Source organism: Perna viridis, chromosome 2 (genome assembly GCF_037379345.1).
Source record: "Perna viridis isolate PV_CMFRI_1.1 ecotype Kerala chromosome 2, ASM3737934v1, whole genome shotgun sequence".
NCBI classification, from domain to species: domain Eukaryota; kingdom Metazoa; phylum Mollusca; class Bivalvia; order Mytilida; family Mytilidae; genus Perna; species Perna viridis.
The window spans coordinates 36,980,492-37,000,556 of NC_142446.1; the positions used below are offsets into that span (position 1 = coordinate 36,980,492).

At 31.4% G+C, this 20,065-nt stretch overlaps 2 protein-coding genes across 13 annotated transcripts in view; one reads left to right on the forward strand and one right to left on the reverse strand.

Annotated features, from left to right (window-relative positions):
- Positions 1-4,219: 4,219 nt before the first annotated feature.
- Positions 4,220-11,924, reverse strand: LOC148624882 (D-aminoacyl-tRNA deacylase-like). The gene is made up of 6 exons (XM_088567970.1): positions 11,823-11,924; positions 10,449-10,539; positions 9,888-9,990; positions 8,214-8,346; positions 4,967-5,052; positions 4,220-4,590 (listed from the first exon to the last, which is right to left on the reverse strand). Exons 1-6 carry the CDS (start codon positions 11,863-11,865, stop codon positions 4,306-4,308), a joined length of 741 nt encoding a protein of 246 aa, XP_088424096.1. The 5' UTR covers positions 11,866-11,924; the 3' UTR covers positions 4,220-4,305.
- Positions 11,905-20,065, forward strand: part of LOC148624883 (cilia- and flagella-associated protein 70-like) — a 31,278-nt gene continuing 23,117 nt past the window's right edge. For 5 of the 12 annotated variants that reach the window (XM_088567957.1, XM_088567964.1, XM_088567966.1 and 2 more), the window contains exons 1-11: positions 11,905-11,977; positions 14,214-14,297; positions 14,838-15,030; positions 15,393-15,491; positions 15,932-16,014; positions 16,298-16,474; positions 16,933-17,060; positions 17,521-17,670; positions 17,854-17,938; positions 18,500-18,511; positions 19,324-19,344. In XM_088567957.1, coding sequence (XP_088424083.1) covers positions 14,223-14,297; positions 14,838-15,030; positions 15,393-15,491; positions 15,932-16,014; positions 16,298-16,474; positions 16,933-17,060; positions 17,521-17,670; positions 17,854-17,938; positions 18,500-18,511; positions 19,324-19,344 — 1,023 coding nt within the window. In that variant the 5' untranslated portion in view covers positions 11,905-11,977; positions 14,214-14,222. Of the gene's footprint in view, positions 11,978-14,213; positions 14,298-14,837; positions 15,031-15,392; positions 15,492-15,931; positions 16,015-16,297; positions 16,475-16,932; positions 17,061-17,520; positions 17,671-17,853; positions 17,939-18,199; positions 18,230-18,499; positions 18,512-19,323; positions 19,345-20,065 lie in introns of all 12 variants that reach the window. The other 7 variants (XM_088567956.1, XM_088567958.1, XM_088567961.1 and 4 more) reach the window with 4 other exon arrangements.

The window sequence follows — 20,065 nt, forward strand, 5'->3', positions numbered from 1 at the left end:
GTGAGCAAAAAGTGAAAATATTCTACCATACTGAAATGCATTAAATATTTGCAAAGAACTTTTTCTGACTTTTCAAATAAAAAATATCAATCACAACTTGTTTTTTAACAATATTAATGAAGAAATAGTTTTAAAAGTAATCATTTTCTGAGAAATTGGTCTATTTTTAAAAATTTATTTCTGACATGCCTCCCTCTTTTTCTTGATCACATGTCAAAAATCCTAAATCTTTAAATTTTCACAAAAGGTGATATATTTGGCTTTAAATTTGTAAATACAGTGTTTTCACATTAAAACATGACCAGTAAAGGGCACCTAAAGCAAAAAAAGTGCTCAATAATGGATTTTCCATGTTGCCATAGGGGAATGCTTATATGGCCTTAACCGCAGTAATGAAAGTGAGTTTTTCCTCATTTCTAACCTAATTTTTGCTCAAATCTACACAAAACTTGATTTCAAGTGCTTATTACTACCATATTTAGGTAAATATAGCCCTCAAAGTTTAATCTTTGATATTTTTACTAAATTTTCTACACTTTTTACAAGATAGGACATAAAAATCAGCCAAAAAGACCAATTTTCCATAATTTGGACCTATAACTTAAAAAAATGCATATTTTGAAGGATTTTTGTAGTGTATTCCTCTCATGGCAAAGTTAACAAGATCTTCAAGTAGTTTAAAGCTATTTCAAGAAACTTTTCATTTTGTCATGTCTTCATCTCAAGGCTAAAAACCACTAATTCCACTTCCCATAGGCTTCTATGCTAATTTCACAATATTCAATGGCTTCTCTGGACTTTACCTTAACTTTAACCTGCAGATGACTATATATCAGCATGATTCTACATATGTCATCTCACAATCCTCAGAATGGCATGTGGGGTTAGCAGACTTGCAGTGTAGTACTGGTCACCGGAAGTGAAGGGTCTATAAATAGCATGGGAAATCCCAGTGTTTTCACAAGATAGGGGTATATTTAAAAATCATTATGGAGATTAGGCTTCACATCACAAGAAGCAAAATGCACCTATAAAATGTACAGAAATGTTTTTCCTTTCAGAAACTGTTTAAATTTTTAAAATAAGATGAGAACTTTTTTCACAGCACTATGAGGAACAGGGGTAATTTCTGCGTAGGACTATTTTTGCGTACGTTCCAAATGCTCATTGGTTGAATTGGTGGTCTGTAACCTCAATGCGCATTTTTAAATGAAATTTTAGCTAAAAAAAAAAAACAAAACAAAACAAAACAAACAAACAAAAAACAAAAACAAAAAATACAAAATACAATTAAAAAAAAAAAACCCAAAAAAAACAAACAAAACAAAAAAAAAAACTGCAATGAAACCTTGAATACATTTTTATTAACCATATTGCCACCTTTTTAGATTTGCATATCAAGATTTTTAACTGTCGTTTAATTTTTTTATTAGCTGTCTTTTACTATTGAGTATTTATTAACTGACTTTTACTGACTATTTGTATTGCTATGCATTTTTACAGTACGTTTTATTGCTTTTCATGCATTGATCAATATTTCATTATTTTTGCATCACGATTTTTCATCGCTACATGATTTATTTTATTTCTTTTTGCTTTTCATAAATTTTTAATTTCTGTTTGTTTCATTATTTTTTTCAGTTTGATAACAGTTAAATTTTAACCTTCCACAATACACCATTTTAAGTTTGTGAAAACACTTTTGATATTTTATTTGGTAGACTAATAAGATAATTTTAAATCTGGTTTTAAATTTCAAATTTCGACTTAATATTTTTTTCTATTTATTTTTTATTTCCTTTATTGTTCACAATTTTTTTTACTGTAAATGACGTTTACTAGTTTCTGGGTTTAAATGTATTTTTTAATGTATGTTGTAAAGTGCTAAGAGTATTTTATTGTAAATATATAATGTGCTATAAAAGAACCTTGTAATAATAATAAAAAATATTGTGCAAAAACTTTAAGTAGTTAAGCTTAATGTTATAGAAATTATTAGAGGCACTTGTTATTATATGGTATAAGAATTATTATTTTTTAAACAAGTGCCTGTGAGGGTTTATAGTCTCCTTTTCTTTTGTCTTTGTAGGTAGGACACTTAAAAGACTAACAGGAAGTCTGGTCATCCTTTGTCTTATAAATTAGACTGCAACCACATCAACACTTTTTTTTGGTTAAATATCCACTGAAGGATATTGATTCTGATGTTCACAAAAAATATTTAATTTGAGTTTAAACTGCGACATTGATCTTGAAAATCTATTTGTACAGGATTCTAGACTTACTAGTATTCTAAGGATGGAGTATCATACAGTATAATCTAAGTTCGGTTTAAAGCAGATTGTAAAGTCATCAGTAGGTCTTCAGAATCAGGAAAAGGGGGATTCTTGGTAAAAAAAAGCCCAAAATCTTATTGCAGTTTGGATTGACATAAGCACAAATAATGTTTTTAGGTTACAGTCTGGACATTTGAGATAAAGATTATATATGCATTTTGAAGGGAGACAACTGTTCAAATTGTGATAAAAAGTAAATAAATTTGAAATGTAATTATCTCTCTTGTCTCAATTCATTTTCAAAAACTGCCTCAAATTATTACAAGAATCATTTGAGTAATAAATAAACACATAAAGCTTATTGTGACTTAGTACTGTGCACATATGGTTCATTTTGGTCAATGATTCAGATTTCTAAAAATAGCAATATTTAGTTCAAAATCTGCATGGTGAAATTTCCTCAAAAAGTGTCAGAAGATGTACTACAGTTAGTTAAATACTATGTACAAATTAAAAGAAATTTGAGATATGGGAAAATTTTGGGCTATCCCAGTCTACTAACTTACAGGTCTCCTCATGATCAGAACAAGGTCTTGGTGCATTTGTGTAATGTAGTTAGTTTATTTCTGCTTTAACAAGAGACTCAGAACTTTTCGAACTGATTTTTAGGTGTGTTTAATCGTGTAATATTTTTTTCACACTAGTGGCCAGATTCAAAGTCAGGGAAGGGTTGTGAACATGCCAAAGTAATTTAACTCTGCCACAATTTTGCACCGGTCCCAAGTCCGGAATTTCTGGCCTTTGTATGTATTATTTCTTTTTCTGTTTTATGTTACTGGAGTGTATAGGGATAACTATTTCACTGTACCTGTGTATTATGTTGTTTTGGCTACCACACTTTTAGGGCCAGCCACAGCCTGCCTTGTGGTGTGAAGGTTTCTTCGTCATTCACTGAAGACCCACGGGTGGCCTTTAGCTGACATTTTTCATCTGGATGGGGCTCTCTCTTTGACATATTCACCATATCCATTCTTGTTATATTACTTTAAATATGAATTATCTTTTATTTCAGTAAATTAGTTAGAAAACAATCAATGAAACTAAAATAAGGGTTAGTCATACTGTTGTGACTAAGGGAGTCAGTAAATTTCTCTTGACCAGTTATCTAACCATTAGTAAAATTTCTTCTTATTAAAAATATGCAGCAATTTTTTTTCACTCATTTTCTAAAATTCAAAATAATTCCAAATTGTAACAATACCTTGTTTCATGTATTTCTAGAAATCTGACGATTTTACCCAATCAATGCACCTAGTCCATGGTCCTTATTCTTTGATTTCATCAAATTCAAATTTTCAGTGTGTCAGCATTCAGCTGCTGACAGCTGAGCCTCTATTGTTTAACCTGTGTCTATTTTCCTTTCTGTGTGTGTTGACTCTCACATAAAGTTCCATATGTTCTTATGTTAGGAAGTTTAACTCAGACAGTAACCAAATAGCTAACAATGTATGCCTTATCTATATAAAACCACTTTTGAAATCAATCAATTACTGTGAAAGTACTTTAATTTGTGGATACCAATTTTCCTGGATTTGGGAAGAATCACAAGTTTGTGGATCATTGAATTCATGGTTTTGAGGTCTTCTGTATACACGTCAATGGGATTCTACTTTACGTTGGTTACAAAATTTCGTGGTTTGGCCTACCAATGAAAACCACGAAAATTGGAACCCACAAACAATAGTACTTTCACAGTATTTGAGAGCCAAGATGATAGTGATGAAATTTGGATGAATGGATAGAATACAGGAATGATGGACAGACATGATGATTCCAATATACCACCAATATTAAATTGGGGTATAATAAGCTTTTTTCTCACCATGATTCCCTTCTTGTTTACAATGTAAATGAACAATAAATGTATATGACAAAAAATAAAACACAGTAAAAGTCTTTTAATCAGCCAAAACTTAAATAAATAATTGGGTTCTCTTAAGGATTTTAAAATGTTGATGACATATATACATCATGATTTGTCATCTGAAACATTTAATTTGTCAATGCTGTCTGTTACAGTTCCTGAATCATCTTGGGCTTGTGACTTCACCATAGTTTGCTGTGATTCACTCTGAGCCATTTGTGATGTACACTGTGTTTGTTGTGAATCACTCTTTATGTCTGTGTCACTCTTGGATTGTGAGAAGTCATTTTGAGATTCCTGCTTTTTCTCCCATTTGTTTTGTTTACTCTTCTGTTCTCTCTTCTTTGCAGCTTCTAGCTTTCTCTCTTGTTTAAGTAAAAATGCAGGATCCTAAAATATAAATTATACAATTTAGACCTGAGTTCATATAGGCAATAAAGAAGGTATAAACATGGGGAAATCCATGGACAACAATTACGGGAAAACCATAAAATATCCAGAAAAAATTTCTAGTACTTGCAGAATCAATTACAATTTAAAACAAACTACTTGCATCTTTTAATCTATTGAAGTAAAAAAAGAGAAAGAAATTATAAAATCCCATGCACTTGACTGTTATGACTTGATAGTGCTACTGTCATATAAAAACCATTAAATACAGTCAGACCTCTTCATTGACCTATATAATACTGTTTTCTCCTAATGAGTTCCATTCATTTTCATCACTACTGTACATGTGTCATTTACCAAACTGGTAACATCTCACCTGAAGAGAACTTGGTGTTTCTAAGGGTATAGTGACAGGACCATCATTTTGTATGTGTACCTGCATGTAACCACCAAATACACCACCTGAAAAAAAAATTATAACTAGAAATACTGTGAGCATGCTCGCAAAGATAATACCCCCACTTCAAATGAAGTCAAATAAATAAGCCACAAGTTCAAATATCTCCCTCTGAAGTCTCCTAACAGTAATTATATTCCTTCATTTGCATCTGTATCTGATGCCCAACCTTCCTATAAAATGTCATAAAATTCCCTTGAGTTGTTTAGGAGAGTTGCACTAATGAGGTATTAACATATAAAGCACGTCAGTTGAATTATCTCCTTTTGGAGTCCTATACACCCCATAAACTATGTTTGCCTGGGGGTACATTAGTATAAAACTCAATCAAAAACCATTAATCTAACCACTAAACACATCACATGAAAAAAAAACAAAACAAAAGGCTCCCACGAGCCTGAATTGCTCACCTGGTTAAATTTTTGCCTTTCAAGGACAATAACTCTAACAAAATGTTGTCCAACAATTTTGACTCCATGAAGACTTTGGTAGGACATATCATGAGGATCATTTCATCAATCGAAAGTTCCATTCTATCTATTATAGTTTCCAAGATATAAACTGAAAACTGCAAAAAATGTAACTCTTCATATAACTCTTATATGAAGTCATCTGACCACTTTGATCCCTTTGAGACTTTTGTAGGCCTTATAATAAGGATATTCAGCAATTGAAAGATATTGGCCAAACCTAATGGTTTTGGAGATATATGCAAAAAACTACCATACTACCACTATCTTCTATTTTTAGCAACAGTAGCCATGTTTTTTAACCAATCAAAAATCCAAACAGTCATTTTGTTAAGGATACCATAAAAAACAAGAACTACAACTTTCCTTGAATTCTGTATGGTAGTTTTTGAGAAAAAGATTTCTGAAAGTAATAAACATCAAAAACAGCAAAAAAACAACCAACAAAGGCAATAAATCCAACATGGGTTAGGTCTCACTAACCACTGCCGGGTCAAATGGCCACCCCCCTATGAAGTACCAAAAACACACTGAACCTAGACATATGCATTGTAAGTGCATTATTTGTGTGTATTATGATTAAAAGTAGTCAAAATAAAGCTAAGAATGTGTACTTTAAAATCATATATGTAATTAATTACAAAAGTGTATGAATATTGTTTACATGTGTGAGTAATTTGCCTCTATGCTGTCAGTTAGCAGAACAGGTAAAAATGTGGATTTTCAGTATTATTTATTCAAGTAAATTTTGTGAAGAATTTCTACTATCATCGTACCATTAACATAATGATTTTGGAAGCCTTACTTTCCAAGCTTCGCAACGGTATGCAACTTTAAGATGTCATTTGTCCTGGGAATTCACAGTGAGAGTTTGAAAATTACTTTTTTAACATGTAAAGTAATGGAAAGTTAGAAGTGGTTAGTGAGACCTCAACGGATTTTCACCAAATTTTGACCACAGATAGATCTCATCATGCTGAATACTTTTACTCAGAAGAATTTGCCTAAACCTAATGGTTTTGGAGATTTATGCAAAAATCTGCTGTCTGACCACTATGTTCTATTTTTAGTAACAGCAGCCATGTTTTTTAACCAATCAAAAATTCAAACTATCATTTTGTTAAATATACCCTAGAAAATAAAAATACCAACTTTCATTGAATTCTGCATAGCAGTTTTTGAGAAGAAGATTTTTGAAAGAAACATCAAAAACAGCAAAAAACGACCCAAAAGGGCAACAACTCCAACATGGATCAACAGATTTTCACCAAAATTTGACCACAGATAGATCTCATCATGCTGAATACTTTAACCCATGTCAGAACTTGGCTGAACCTAATGTACATGTATATGCAAAACTCTGCTGTTTGACCTCTATGCTCTATTTTTAGTAATGGCGGCCATGTTTTTTAACTGATCAAAAATCCCAAAATACATTTTGTGCAGGATACTCTAAAGAACAGTCATTATAAGTTTCATGCAAATCTATTCAGTAGTTTCAGGGGAGAAGATGTTTGAAGAAATTTTTAACAACGACGACAGACGCCAAGTGATGACAATAGCTCACATGGCCTACTCCCAGGTGAGCTAATAGTAATAAAACAAATTCAATCAAAACCATGCATTTAACCACCAAAAATTATATTCAAAGAATTCATAATGTAATCAGAAACCAGCAACTAATATTTCTTACAGTACATATGTACTCACAAATTGAATTGATCCAATCAATACAATGTACCACAATGAACTGTTAAATTTTGTGGTTGCCTTCAAAAAACATATGTCCCCATGTTCCAAAGTTCATAGGGGTATTAAGTTACACAAAATTCAGTGGATGATAAATTTGTTGTAATATGCACAACTACATACAAAATTTGCTGAAATTTGGTGCTGAAGTTTCAAAAAAGTTAGGCTTACAAAAATGTAACATAGAGACATACACATAAACAGACAGACAAGACAAAAACAATATTTCTAATATGATGTCCTATAAATGTCAAACCATATATTATCCATTATAAATCTACCTTTGGGCAATTCAAATGAAGAAATAGTCTTTTTGTCATATTCAAATACAAATAATTCATGTTGGGCATGGTGTAGTACTCATTCACAAACCAGTTAGTCTTTACAATCTTATTTTATAACACTAACTTTCGGTATCAATAATAAAAAATATAAAGACCCAGCCAATGTGTTGAGTACGACACCATACCCCTATAAATTATTTTCCTAAGTCTACCTACCAAAGTTGGGGGAGACATAATTAAAAATGTAGATCAATTATTCTTTTTCCATGAAATTAGAATATCATTATACCTCAGTGTACTTTTTCTTTACAAAATTTATGTGAATAGTTTTACTATTCTAACAAGTTGCGCACCAAAAGACTATTAACTTAGTTTCATAACTATTGGCCTCCCCAAAACTAAAAGAACTGAAATAATTCTTGTAATAAAGCAGTATTCTATTATTTTTGGTTTTTCATTGTTTTCAATTTTGTTATTTTGCATTGCAAGCAAAACATAGCTTTCAAGAATTATTTCTTGTTGCACTATATCAGATAGACTTGCTACAAGTCTATCTCTTCTTACTAAAGAATATATGAAAAAGTTAATTGATTGCATGTATCCCTCTGATAGCAAATCTACTTCACAGCAATTAGTAATGGTGTTATCAGAAAGGTTACTAACCTTTAATTTTATCTGGTTGATACATTGATCTCATCTTATCCAGAAAGTCATTATAAAACTTCTCTGAATGCTCTGGAGCCATAGCATCACGAAAATCTGGTTTATTTCCCTTTAATTCTACAGCTAAGGTAAACTAAAAAATTAAAAAAAAAACATTGCTGGCCATGTTTGTATCAGCCAAGTAAACTAGCAAATACGACAAGATAACCTGTTTATGCTGTGTTATAGTATTAATGTGTAAGGTTTGCCATATTGGCTTAAATAGCCATATTGGAATGAGACGTAGCCAAGGATCAAGAACTCAGCCAATATGGAAAACCTTACACAATTATAATATACCTTTATTGACTAACTAGTCCATTATATTAAATTGGCCTCTGCCAATACTGATCTTAACCAGGCCAATATGACGTATTGGACGGGTAAAAGCTGTATTGTACGACTAAATACTGTATTGGCACACTTTTGTATTTTGTATTGTATTTGCAGTTTTGACCATATTTAGGCTAATATTCGAACATTAGTCAATAATTATTAAAAATTGCAGGATCATATTTTGTGAGCAGTATATTGCTTGTTTTTATCCAATTTTGAACCTACCACGCATGTTGGGTGATAGTGACTACCACATAAAATCAGCATTCTAAAGAATTTTAAAGTTTTGTTTCTTTTAAACCTATTTTTCTTCCAATGAGAAATTGTAATCATTATAATCTGCTAGATAGTGCATGATATTGACAAAACATAATATGCTCTTTAATCACAATAAAAAATTGGAATGCATGAGAAAAAAATCCAAAGAGATATATAATTGAGATCTGATAAATTGCGATGCAGGTAAAATATTGGTTAGGTTGTACAAGTGCCACCTGACTTCACTAGGGGCATATAACCAGATATTGTTGCCTCAAATCCACTCTTTTTGTTGACGTACTCCCAAACGGAGTGGGAAACGCTCTCGGACACATGCGGGGTCTGGGAGTAGGCCAGAGCGTCAACAGAGCAGCCCAGCCATTAGTAGGACATACTCAGAGTTCAGGTCAGGTACTTCCTACTTAACATATACCTCTGTTGTGGCAATGTTCTCCAACTACTAACAGACATCTACTAACACAATCCCTGCAAGGGGCGGTTGTGCGAGATCCGCAAGGATAGTCAAGACTGTATAAACCACCAATTAGTGCCTCAAATCAATGTGTTACACCTTTGTCCAAAGAGGATAAATCATAAAACACACAAGGAAACAAGTGCAAGGTTTTATTTCAATGTGATTAACAGCTAGTCACATTTTTTGCATTAATGAAAGCAATGCAAAAATTTCTGAATTAACAGTACCTTAAGTACCAGCAAAAGAGTTTTTAATGACAAAAAAAAAACAAGAAAAAAACATCAACCATGGAGCAGAGCTATTGAACAAATTGATAAGAGAAATCTTTCTTCTGAATCTTAGCATGTAAGCAAGTCCAAAGGACAAAGGACAAATAAATAATTTGGAAGAGTTCAACTTTTAAATCATGTGCATTTATCATGAATTCTGGTTGTATTCTTCGATAAGGAGTTCAATGTGGATTATATAACAGTATTCACCAGTTTGTACAATGTAAATACAGGTTTATACTCTAAATTTCAGAAAGTTAATTGTAATTCTAATAGTTGATTGGATTAATTGCTAACCTGACTAACACAGAGAATTTCATATCCTAGATCTTGAACACTTTTCTCCCAGGTTTTCCCATTCTCATCATCAAACAGTCTTATATTGACTAATTTCTTGGCTCTGAAAAAAAAATAACAACATGATTGTAAATATTTTTCAGGCACAGTTCAAACTAGATAACACTGAGATGAAAACCATCTATCCTCATACCAAATATTAAAAGCCTAAACAAAAGGCAACAAAGTTACAGCCTGTCACAATTCTGCACTTTGAACTTCAATGTTCAAGGTCAAAGTTTATCAAACATGGACTATGGAGTGTGTATAAATTTCATGACCTAGCATTGCATAAAATGTGTATTCATTTTTTTTTCTACACAATTTCCTGTTACTCATAGCAATTAAAATTAAATGAGAAAAAGTTTCCCAACTGTAAGTTTTATAAGTTGATTTCCAATGTAAGAAAGTTATTTTCTAAAGAAAATAAAAATTCATGGGAAATTTTAAGACAGAATGATAGTAAGGTGAGTTTTGAGGTCTTGTTTGGCATAAAAAGGTATACATGAAACATGTACCTACAAATATTCTAATTCTGCTTCTTTATCTTTTCTCTGTATTCCTACCAATACACATAATCCTTTACCAATATTGTTGATTAACTTACCATCGACTGAAATAAGAAACAGAAAAACAAAAGTCAATTGAATTTATAAAAATTCTGAACTATAATTTTTATAGTTCCATATCAAAGACTCATTGTAAAATAGGCATAAGTGAATTAAAGACAGTCATAAAAATAAAAAAATACTAAAAATCTTTAAAATGATACTGGTTAATGAAGCATTTATTTTATTTCTATCTCGGACAGCATTTTTCCTCTAACTTTCCAATAGAAAAAAATGAAAAAAAAAGAAGAAAAAAACAAAGCCAAAAAAAAAAAAGAAAAACACCAAAACTATTATTCTGGTATATAAAAGAAAAAATGAAGCATAGTGTATGAACCCAGAATAATACTTAAGGTAAGTGTTACATGCATGATTTCAATCTGAAAATTGCAAGAAGTTAAAGAGCTGTTGCAGTGTGGTATTCCACGGTACTTCTAAATCTCCAACTTTTTGTATGGCACATTGTCTGGACCACCAACCCAACATATCAATATATATACAAAATATTTATAATAGCACAGGTCTCTGAAAAATTATTGAAGATTTTTGGGTTAATGTATCCACTAAGACATCAATTTGTATACTGAAAATACAATGATATTTCCATTGTCTAGTATCTTGTGCATTGACAATGAATACTACAGATATAGGACTGCAAATTGCTAAAAGCAAATATACCCCTTCATGGCCTTATTATGGAGGTAAGGTCTAAAATATATAACCCGTACCCGTAACCGTTTTTCTGTTTTCAAAAGGTCTAAAATGTGCAACCCGAAATTTGAGTACCCAAAAATCAAAGTCTAGTAATTTTGTTATCTGTACTAATTAAATGCATATTTGACATTAGAACATCATAATATTATCAAAATTTACATTGAAGATAAATTAAAATCACACCAGACTCTTTTAATGAGACCTTTTGACTTCAGAAAACCGATCAAACAAGAAATATCAGAAAACTTGAAAAGTATACATCATTTTCTTGATGAGAAATGAATTGAAACAGACTTTTTCACATCTTATGCAATTTTCAGTTCTCAACATACCGTACGAATGAATATTTTAGCAAAACACTATTTAGGTACAAGTCAAGTACGGGTACGGGTTACAACTTACATATTTTAAACCCTAGGCCTAGTCCCTACCTATTATTAATATTATGGAACAGGTAGAATAAATAAAACTTAAGGGGAGGTACAAAATATTTTATTCTCCTTGGTCGTACTATACGAAATGTTTGGCACTGGTTACGTCAAAACTGTGGTCTGTTTGTCAACGCTACGATTACCTGTGACGCTAGCCTGGACAACACGTTGAATAAGTGCTTTCATTTTCGCTTTGCAGAATCACGCGTTGAATTCTACCGGAAACGGAAGTCAATTACCATTGCCTTGACTACGGCGGCAGCTATTTATTCTGTTACATGTTTTGAGACTGGAAAAGGTAATTTTGACCCACCATATAGATATGACCTACAGTTACTCATAATTGAACAATTTTCAAAATGTTGACATTCAGGCACCGCTTCGTTGCGCCGAAAATTTGCATTATCCTTTCGTCTTAAGTTCTGAAGCAGGCACGAGACCACAATTAATTTTCAAGTGCATTTCAATACACACATTTGAGCAGATTAAAAAAAATTTCACCGGCGCAAACTGAATAAGACTTCTCTGGCCTAAAGATATGTACAAACAGGATTTTATATATAAATTGTAGAAAATTTTACCATCATTTTCTGAAATTAATACATTTGACTCGGAGATGGGGTAAACAGGACAAATGAACAGAGTTAAAAGTCCTACATTTTAACCTTCTTCCACTGAACCAAATCACAACTTCTAGTCAGAATTGATTAATAAAAAAAAATCCCATGTAATTTTAACCTATTTTCTACCAATTAGAGGCAAAACTTCCGCAAATAAGTTTCCACTAAAAATATGAAAAAATGTGGAAGGTACCTACTACCAAATTTGGAACTATATTCATATACAACGAAAACCAAGGGGAATCAATTGTGTTCTCGTACCAGCAGGTGTCGTCAAAAGGAGGCTGGCAGTGTTTTGGTCTTACAGTGTTTGTGGTAAGCACTTGATTTACTCCACTATGCCCAGGTCTTCTGTTTCTTGTTGACTACTTTTAGTTCCAGTTCCTGTAGTGTCAGTTGAATTTTTTGTATCCTTATTAATGCTAATAGCCAAGTACCATATATTTGTCTGTAGTTTTGTCCGTTGTTTATTTATAGGTGGCTTTCAAATAGGAAGAAAACCATTCAGTTTATTAATTGTGAACAAAGTTTGTGATAACATTAATAGTTGTACATTTGCGGATAAGTTCGACAACATTTCCATAATGAATCGGGTGTTTCTGCCACGATTCTGTATTTTTTTTACGCAAACTAGATGTAAGGACAAATAGCCTGAAGGGGCTTCTCATCCACGGATGTGTGGATGAGGAGCCACTGCCTTTCAAATATCTGAATATTTGGTGCATTCACCGCACTGCTGGTAGGCTGTTTCATATAGACACAATACTTTAAGTGAAGTAGTTTGATCAAATATAAATGATTATGTTGCATCTAAAAATTGTCAACTTGTGTCATCTTGTAACAGAGTCTGTTTTATATGTCAATAAATTTGGCAGTTTTTTATTGTATATTCCAGCTGTTAGTCATATCGCCTCCAGTACATCTGTATTTCAGTGTTTGAAGTTTGAGTTTCTTAAATATTTCTCCGTATTCAAGATCTTTCAATGATTGTATAAGTTTAAATGGTCGCCTTTGTACGTTTTCAATCACTATAATATCTTGTACCATATACAGATGGTGTATTTCAGATTTGGTCGCACTAGTGCTTATGCCTTATATAATGATAAGTAAGTTTCTCTATTTGGGCATGGTCAGGACAGAATATTGATTTTCAATATTTTGCAATAAATTTAGAAAATTTGTTTTGAGATGCTATATATATATGGCCATATTATTTATTTTTATTATACTGTACAGTAGAATCTGGAGGCCATTTAAAAAAATTGTATAGGTAGTTGAGGTCATATTTATTTATATTTATTTCCAAAATTTTTTCAACTTATTTCCAAATATTTATTTACAAAACTGCCGTCCCTCAGAAAAAATGGTGGCCCACTTATGACAAAACTTACAAATGACAACCTACAATGTAGCTTGCTTGCATGCATGTTTCAGTGTGTTTTTTATTTAAAGATTTTGCATGTTCATTTGTTCCCAAATATCCATTAAGATTAATCTGTCTCAACAAGCATTTACTTATTGTCTAAACTTGAAAAATGACTTTCTTCTATGGATTAAAACCATGCATATTTTTTTGTAGATTGTTAATTGGTCTTGAAGTAACTAGTATTTCTCTCAGGAACAAATGCTACAAAAATATTTGTCAGAAGGATTATTTTTTTCTCTACAAGTTTTTGTTCACTTGTTCGTGAACCTTTCTGTTTTTGCTTTTGCATATTATCTTAGTCTTTGGGTCCCATGAATTGCAGAGGCAATCCATGTAACCAAAGTATGATAATGTTATAATACATGTAGCAGTTCAAAAGTAAGATATCTACATTGAAAATGTGTAAATTTTACCATTCATTAATTAAAATCCTGGGAAACCTTGTTGATTGTTGAGTTATAATTGAATAAAATTTCCTTTACTTGTAGTAAAAAAGAATGACTGACACAGAAACACCAGGGAGTAGGCCACCAGAGCCAATATCTATTACTGTACATAGGGTCAAGAACTTGGTACGTATTTTGGTTAAATCATACAGAATTATAATTACTATGACACTGATGGCCATGATTATAAATTAAAGAGTAAAACCCTTTACTAGATCAGCTAGACAAGGCTGTCCAATCACTCCTCTTATCTATATTTTACTAGCAGAGCCCATTGCCTGGGCAGTATGGGGGTCTACAGAAATACAAGGGGTTTAATTGAAGCAAAAAAAATAAATGTTTGCCAATGATACTTAGATATTCAACAAAGACATATTTTCCAAGGAAAGGTGTTGGGGGCACAGATATTAATATGGATAGTATTAAGGGTTTATTTATAGGTAAAGCTGAAAGAAAAATGAATAAAACAAAAAAAAACATGCACATGAACTAATACTACCACAGCAGATGGTGGAGGCTGGTTTTAGTCAGACTGAAATTCATGTAAAACATTGTAATTTGCGAATTTATGGTAGTAGGTAATTTATATCTGGAAGCTTTCAATACTATACCAAAAACAAAATATGGACTTATAAATAATATTTCTTTAATTTAAATAATTTTCAGAAAGGTACAAAGGGAGATAATGTACAGGTTATGGTTAAGATGGAGTTCGGGGACAAGGCCCTTCAAATGGGTGATCCCCCTAAAGTAGACTGTTCCCCTGACAATCCAGCAGAGATCAACTACACAGAGACTATCAACGTCAGTTATGATGATGCTATTATCCTGGATGAAATTGCTCAGAAACCAGTTGTCTGTATGTACAGTAACCTAAGTTTAGACAATGTGTTGTGCACCTTAGCTTTATTGGGTTTGTTTCATGCAGGAAGTAATTCGTAATCTTTCATGGACTTTTTTCATGACTTTCTGTGTCTCATTCTTATATGACCATAACTTAGACAAATTTTGTAATTATTTTTTTTTTCTGAATTTTTTAAGTGTACTGTTATGACATGTACCAGTAAAATTCTGAATGAATATCCTATAAATTTACATGGAAGTCTTCAAAAGAAATCAGGTATAAAATAATATGAAACAGTAAAAAAAATTACATTGGTCAATGATGGAACATATACATTTATGTTTGACTTAAATACTAAACTTTATAATTTGTTTTAGTGACTGTTATTGAAGTTTTGCCAAAGGAGAAAAAACAAAAGGAAGAAAAGATAACTCCATTAGGCCAAGCTACTGTTGATTTGCTTCCTCTGTTAAAAGGTATTTTTAAATTTGTACCATGTAAACCTTCTGAGAAATGTAATGTCATACAGTCAATGCCTAAGATGATACAATTATAGTAATATGTATAATAATACCAACATATACTGAAATATTTCAAGAGACATGAAACAAACAAATCAAAATGTTACAACATCAAAGTGCTGTAGACATTGAGAAATTCCACTGTTGAGTTTTCAAAATACATTATAATCATAATTTTGAAATTTGATTTTTGTTGTTTTCAAAACTAAGAAAGGTTTTATGTGTATTGTTGATACATATTGATAGGAAACAAAAATGAGATGTTCCATATTTTTTCTCCCTCTATCAAGGTGTCATTAACTTTTTACTTTGTCAAAGACTTAGTGAACCACAGTTAATTTTATTTTACATAAAAAGACTGGCAATAATAAAGGTATATTTCTTTTTCATTACAGGACAACAGAAACAAGTATATTCTCTGACAATAAGCCCAACAACTGGCTCACCTTTAGAAAGTATTCCACCAGAAAACCCAAGGGTTGGTATTATATTTAGCTCAGAAATATGATAACAGGTACATAGATTGCATAGTTACTGGTTTTACTGAAAGCATTCTGTAATTTCTAATTTGTCATGAATGTTAGGTGAATACACTCTATGCCAGAGCTTAAGTACATGATTCCATATACCCATAACATTGTGCCAATATCTTTATTCTTAACATGTGGATCCAGTATATCTTATTGACTTGATTTCAATTATTTCTTATTGATTGTATTTTACATCATTGATAAATTTTTTGTGTAATTTTTTTCTATTAGCCAACAATTGATGTGTCTATTTTCGTCAATGATCCTCTTATGGATGTTCAAGAACAAGGAGTTGGAAACCTGATGACTATTACTGCAGAGACTATGTTTGCTCCACCTGAAACTTGGACCATGGCAGGAGCCCAGTTTGCTTATGCTGCTGCTTTACCTGTCCCAGTAGCTGCAGATGTAAGTAATAGTGAATACATGTGCAAGGGATATAACTCAACTCATTTGCCTAGCCTGACAGTCTAAGTTTCTGACCACTGTCAATACCAGTTGGCCATCAATTGCTTTTTTATTATTGTTAAACAAAATAAGTTTAAAATTCCATTTGATTATGAAAAATTGAAATGCTGTACATCTTTTATGTTTTGAAAATGATGAAATAAATGCAATGCTATGAAATGTGCACAGTCTGTGATTCAGCTGCCATATCAAGAATTCTACAAGATGTACAGAATAATGTTTTAAACCAGGTACATATTACTACATAATGTAAATAAAGAAAAAAAGAATGAAAATATCATAGAAAATTTAGAAGATCCAGGACATTATGTTTATTAAGATTTTGAGAAGTGGCAGGAAAAGTCGTTAATGAAATACCCAGTTTATTTGTTTGTTTTTTTTTTTTTTTGCACTCATAGAAAGAAGCTCCTGTTGTGTTTGCTGGAGGGCTTTTAAAGCCTGGAGTGGACAAGGAGGTTCCAAACAAACAAAAGAAATGGGCCTCTCCTGGGTCAGCTCAAGGCAATGCTGCTTTCATTCCAGAAAGGTTTGGATAGATTTTCAAAAATTTAGGACATATTTGTTAACTTTGTTTTTATTTCACACCCAAATTATTTCTCCAATCTAATATGCTTCTGGTAATATATATAAATATATATATATTTAACTATTACTAAAAAATAATTTTGATTTAACTAATTTTCTAATCTGTAATACTTGTTGAAGACAAAAGATTTGGATCAAAGAAATCAATAAGAATATGCTAGGATACATACTCTAAAAGATAATGTTATTTTTTCAAATACAGAAAAGACAATTATTGGTTCAGAATAACGAATAAGGTAGTATAATGTGGACATAATTTTCAATGAACCTCCAAGGAACTCTTTGGTGGTTGTTAATATATTGAATGTTTTTCATTTTTCTCAAGTTTTATTTCTTAACTTTGGTATATTGAATGACAGCTTAAGATTCTAAAATAAATATCTGATTTTTTTTTTCTTCAGCTTTATATCTAGTGATCCAGTTGAAGATGAAGATGGTGAATTCCGCACTAAAGAAGATAGAGAACACCGCCATGCAGCTGAAACAGAGAAATTACGTGTTACATGGAACACAGAAAGAAGATGCTATATGGATAACTCTGCTGAAAAAAGGTTTGCTACAAATTAATGACTAATTTTCATATACATGAAATGTTCTCATTTTTATCATATAAAATATTTGCCAGATCATATTTTAACATTGTTGTTTCTAGCTTGTTTGGAACAACTGTCAAAAATAATATACTGTTATTTAAAGTTGGTAATCATAGTCACTTTTTGCTTTTTTATGAACAGCTTCCAGGACAAGATTGCAAAATGTCGTTATTGGCCAGTAGAAGTCATGAGATTGCCACAGCCTCAAGCATCTAAAGGCAAAAAGGTGAACTTGATTACTGCTCTTACTAATTTCATACATTTCTTTCTTTTTATAAAGCTCTGAGTATGTCACAATTGTTGGCTTTAATGTTTTTGACTTTGAAGTCCTAACTGTTTGCTAAACTTTGTAATGTTAATGGAACTATGTCACTTTCGTTTGCCAATAACCTATTTTGTTTTATAGAGAAATAGTATGTTTTTATTTAAATCACAATGCAAGCAATTTCTTTTTTAAAATGAAAAAGGTTCTATTCTAAATCTTTAGCATGGCTCTAGCATGGCTTTTAATAAGCAGGTAGGGAAGTTTTTATTAGTGTATTTATACACACATGTGTGTTCATACACATGGTCACGAAATTGTAGGTTATGGCATGAGTTGTTTCCCTTAACTGTATTTAGGAAATCTTATTAAAAATATAGAAAGAAGAATGTGTCTACTATATTTTGTAATGCTATATCAACTGAAGTATGATTTAAAAGGGAAACAGCTCTGAGAAAAAGTAATTTAAATGTGAATTAAAATCTTTGGTTTGAAGTATACAAATTTTTTGACTTTGATGAGCAGGGTGCACAAACTGTAAGTAGAATTCTTCTTTTGTGATCAATAATAACCAGACACCTCCCCCTTTTTAATTTCAAAAAGCTGAATAATCTTTTAGTTTTGTTGATTTTATACAAGTGTTTTGACAAATTGCTAAGTTAGATATGATTTCCCCCAGTTTACTTTACATTTTCATTTTTCATTAACTCACTATTTAATTAAATGAATTTATCCTCACTTTCTTGTCACCAAATTTTTAAGTTTTACAAATGTTCTGTGCAGAATCAAAAATAAATTTCAATAAAATCTATAATCATCATTTAACTTCATAAATATGTAAACTTGGAGAACTGGACTGTTTCTTTTTTAAAAAAAATGAATTTTTAAGCATCAGACTTTTTATTCACTTCAGATGAGGAGCATTTGCTTCCTTTAACTTGAATGCACTTTTGGAACACATATTAATATTAACCCCTTAGATAAGTAACTTAACGTTTTTGATATGAGCTTTAGAATAGCTGTAGATATCCTATACCCACATAAGAGTTCAGTTGTAGTAATTTACTGAGCTTATCATTTATCAGTCAAGTCTGTAGTATAAATTATTTCAATTGTACATCAAATATTCTTATTTAAAAAGGTTTACATAAAAGCAATTTGTTAACAGTTAAGATTTTAAAGGTCTTAATTAAAAACAATACACCTACCCCTAAAACACAATTTTACAATTCACTAGGCTTTGTCATGAGGGCATTTGATTTTTTTTCTCTAATGAGTGGGTGTCAAGGAATCAAAATTGTGTTTACTGGTGTTTTCTTAATGCTTTTTGTACCTTAATTCCATGGCAGACAATGATGGGAAAAAATAAGGTTTGTTTTGGAGGACATGCTCTGTAAAGTGATATAGTAGTTATATAACTGTGTGCTGCCTGAAGGAACCTCTTTTCTCTGATTGGGATCTATTGAAAATGCTTTTCCTTGGTGCCAATTTCTCCTCTGGATTTCCTGCCTTATATTTTTTTCTCAGTCAGTCATTTTCTGCTGTTCTTTTACATTTTTTTTTGCAATGGTAAATAGTCCTTATTGTTAGAAATTACAGATTTTTATTTGGAAAAATGGATAAGCTAGAAAGTACATGTATTTATTAGTTAATATTTATTGATATTACTCTCCTCCCCAAAAGGAGGGTTATACTGCCTCTTTTTGTTTATGAGTGAAAATGAGGAGCCAATTTTCATTATTTCAGATGTCTCTTACTGAATGAAAAAATGAAACAAAAGTTATGATGAAGTTTGATTCATATAAGAAATGGCTTCAGACAGCATTGTTATATATAAATTGGTAATAGCACAAATATTTAAATAATTCATTTAAAAAACAGCACATGTGATTATTATTTTAAGTTTCAGTACATTTACCTTTATATAAAGAGTTATATTTGTAGATGATTTATGTTATTTTTTTCACATTGAAATGACTGTTATGTGCTCTACATGACCGAGCTGAAATATTGAGTTGAGTACTATATTTTGGCTGTATAAATTTTAGAAAACAATGAATATTATATGCATTATTCCTTGTAACTATTATA

Excerpts from the sequence above, each read along its gene's own strand:
- LOC148624882 (XM_088567970.1), bottom strand. The coding sequence starts at position 11,865 with ATGAAAGCACTTATTCAACGTGTTGTCCAGGCTAGCGTCACAG. Across the intron at positions 9,991-10,448 it reads GAAGCAGAATTAGAATATTT|AGCCAAGAAATTAGTCAATA; the intron begins GTAGGTACATGT and ends TTTTTTTTTCAG. Across the intron at positions 5,053-8,213 it reads TCAACCAGATAAAATTAAAG|GTGGTGTATTTGGTGGTTAC; the intron begins GTTAGTAACCTT and ends TTTTTTTTTCAG.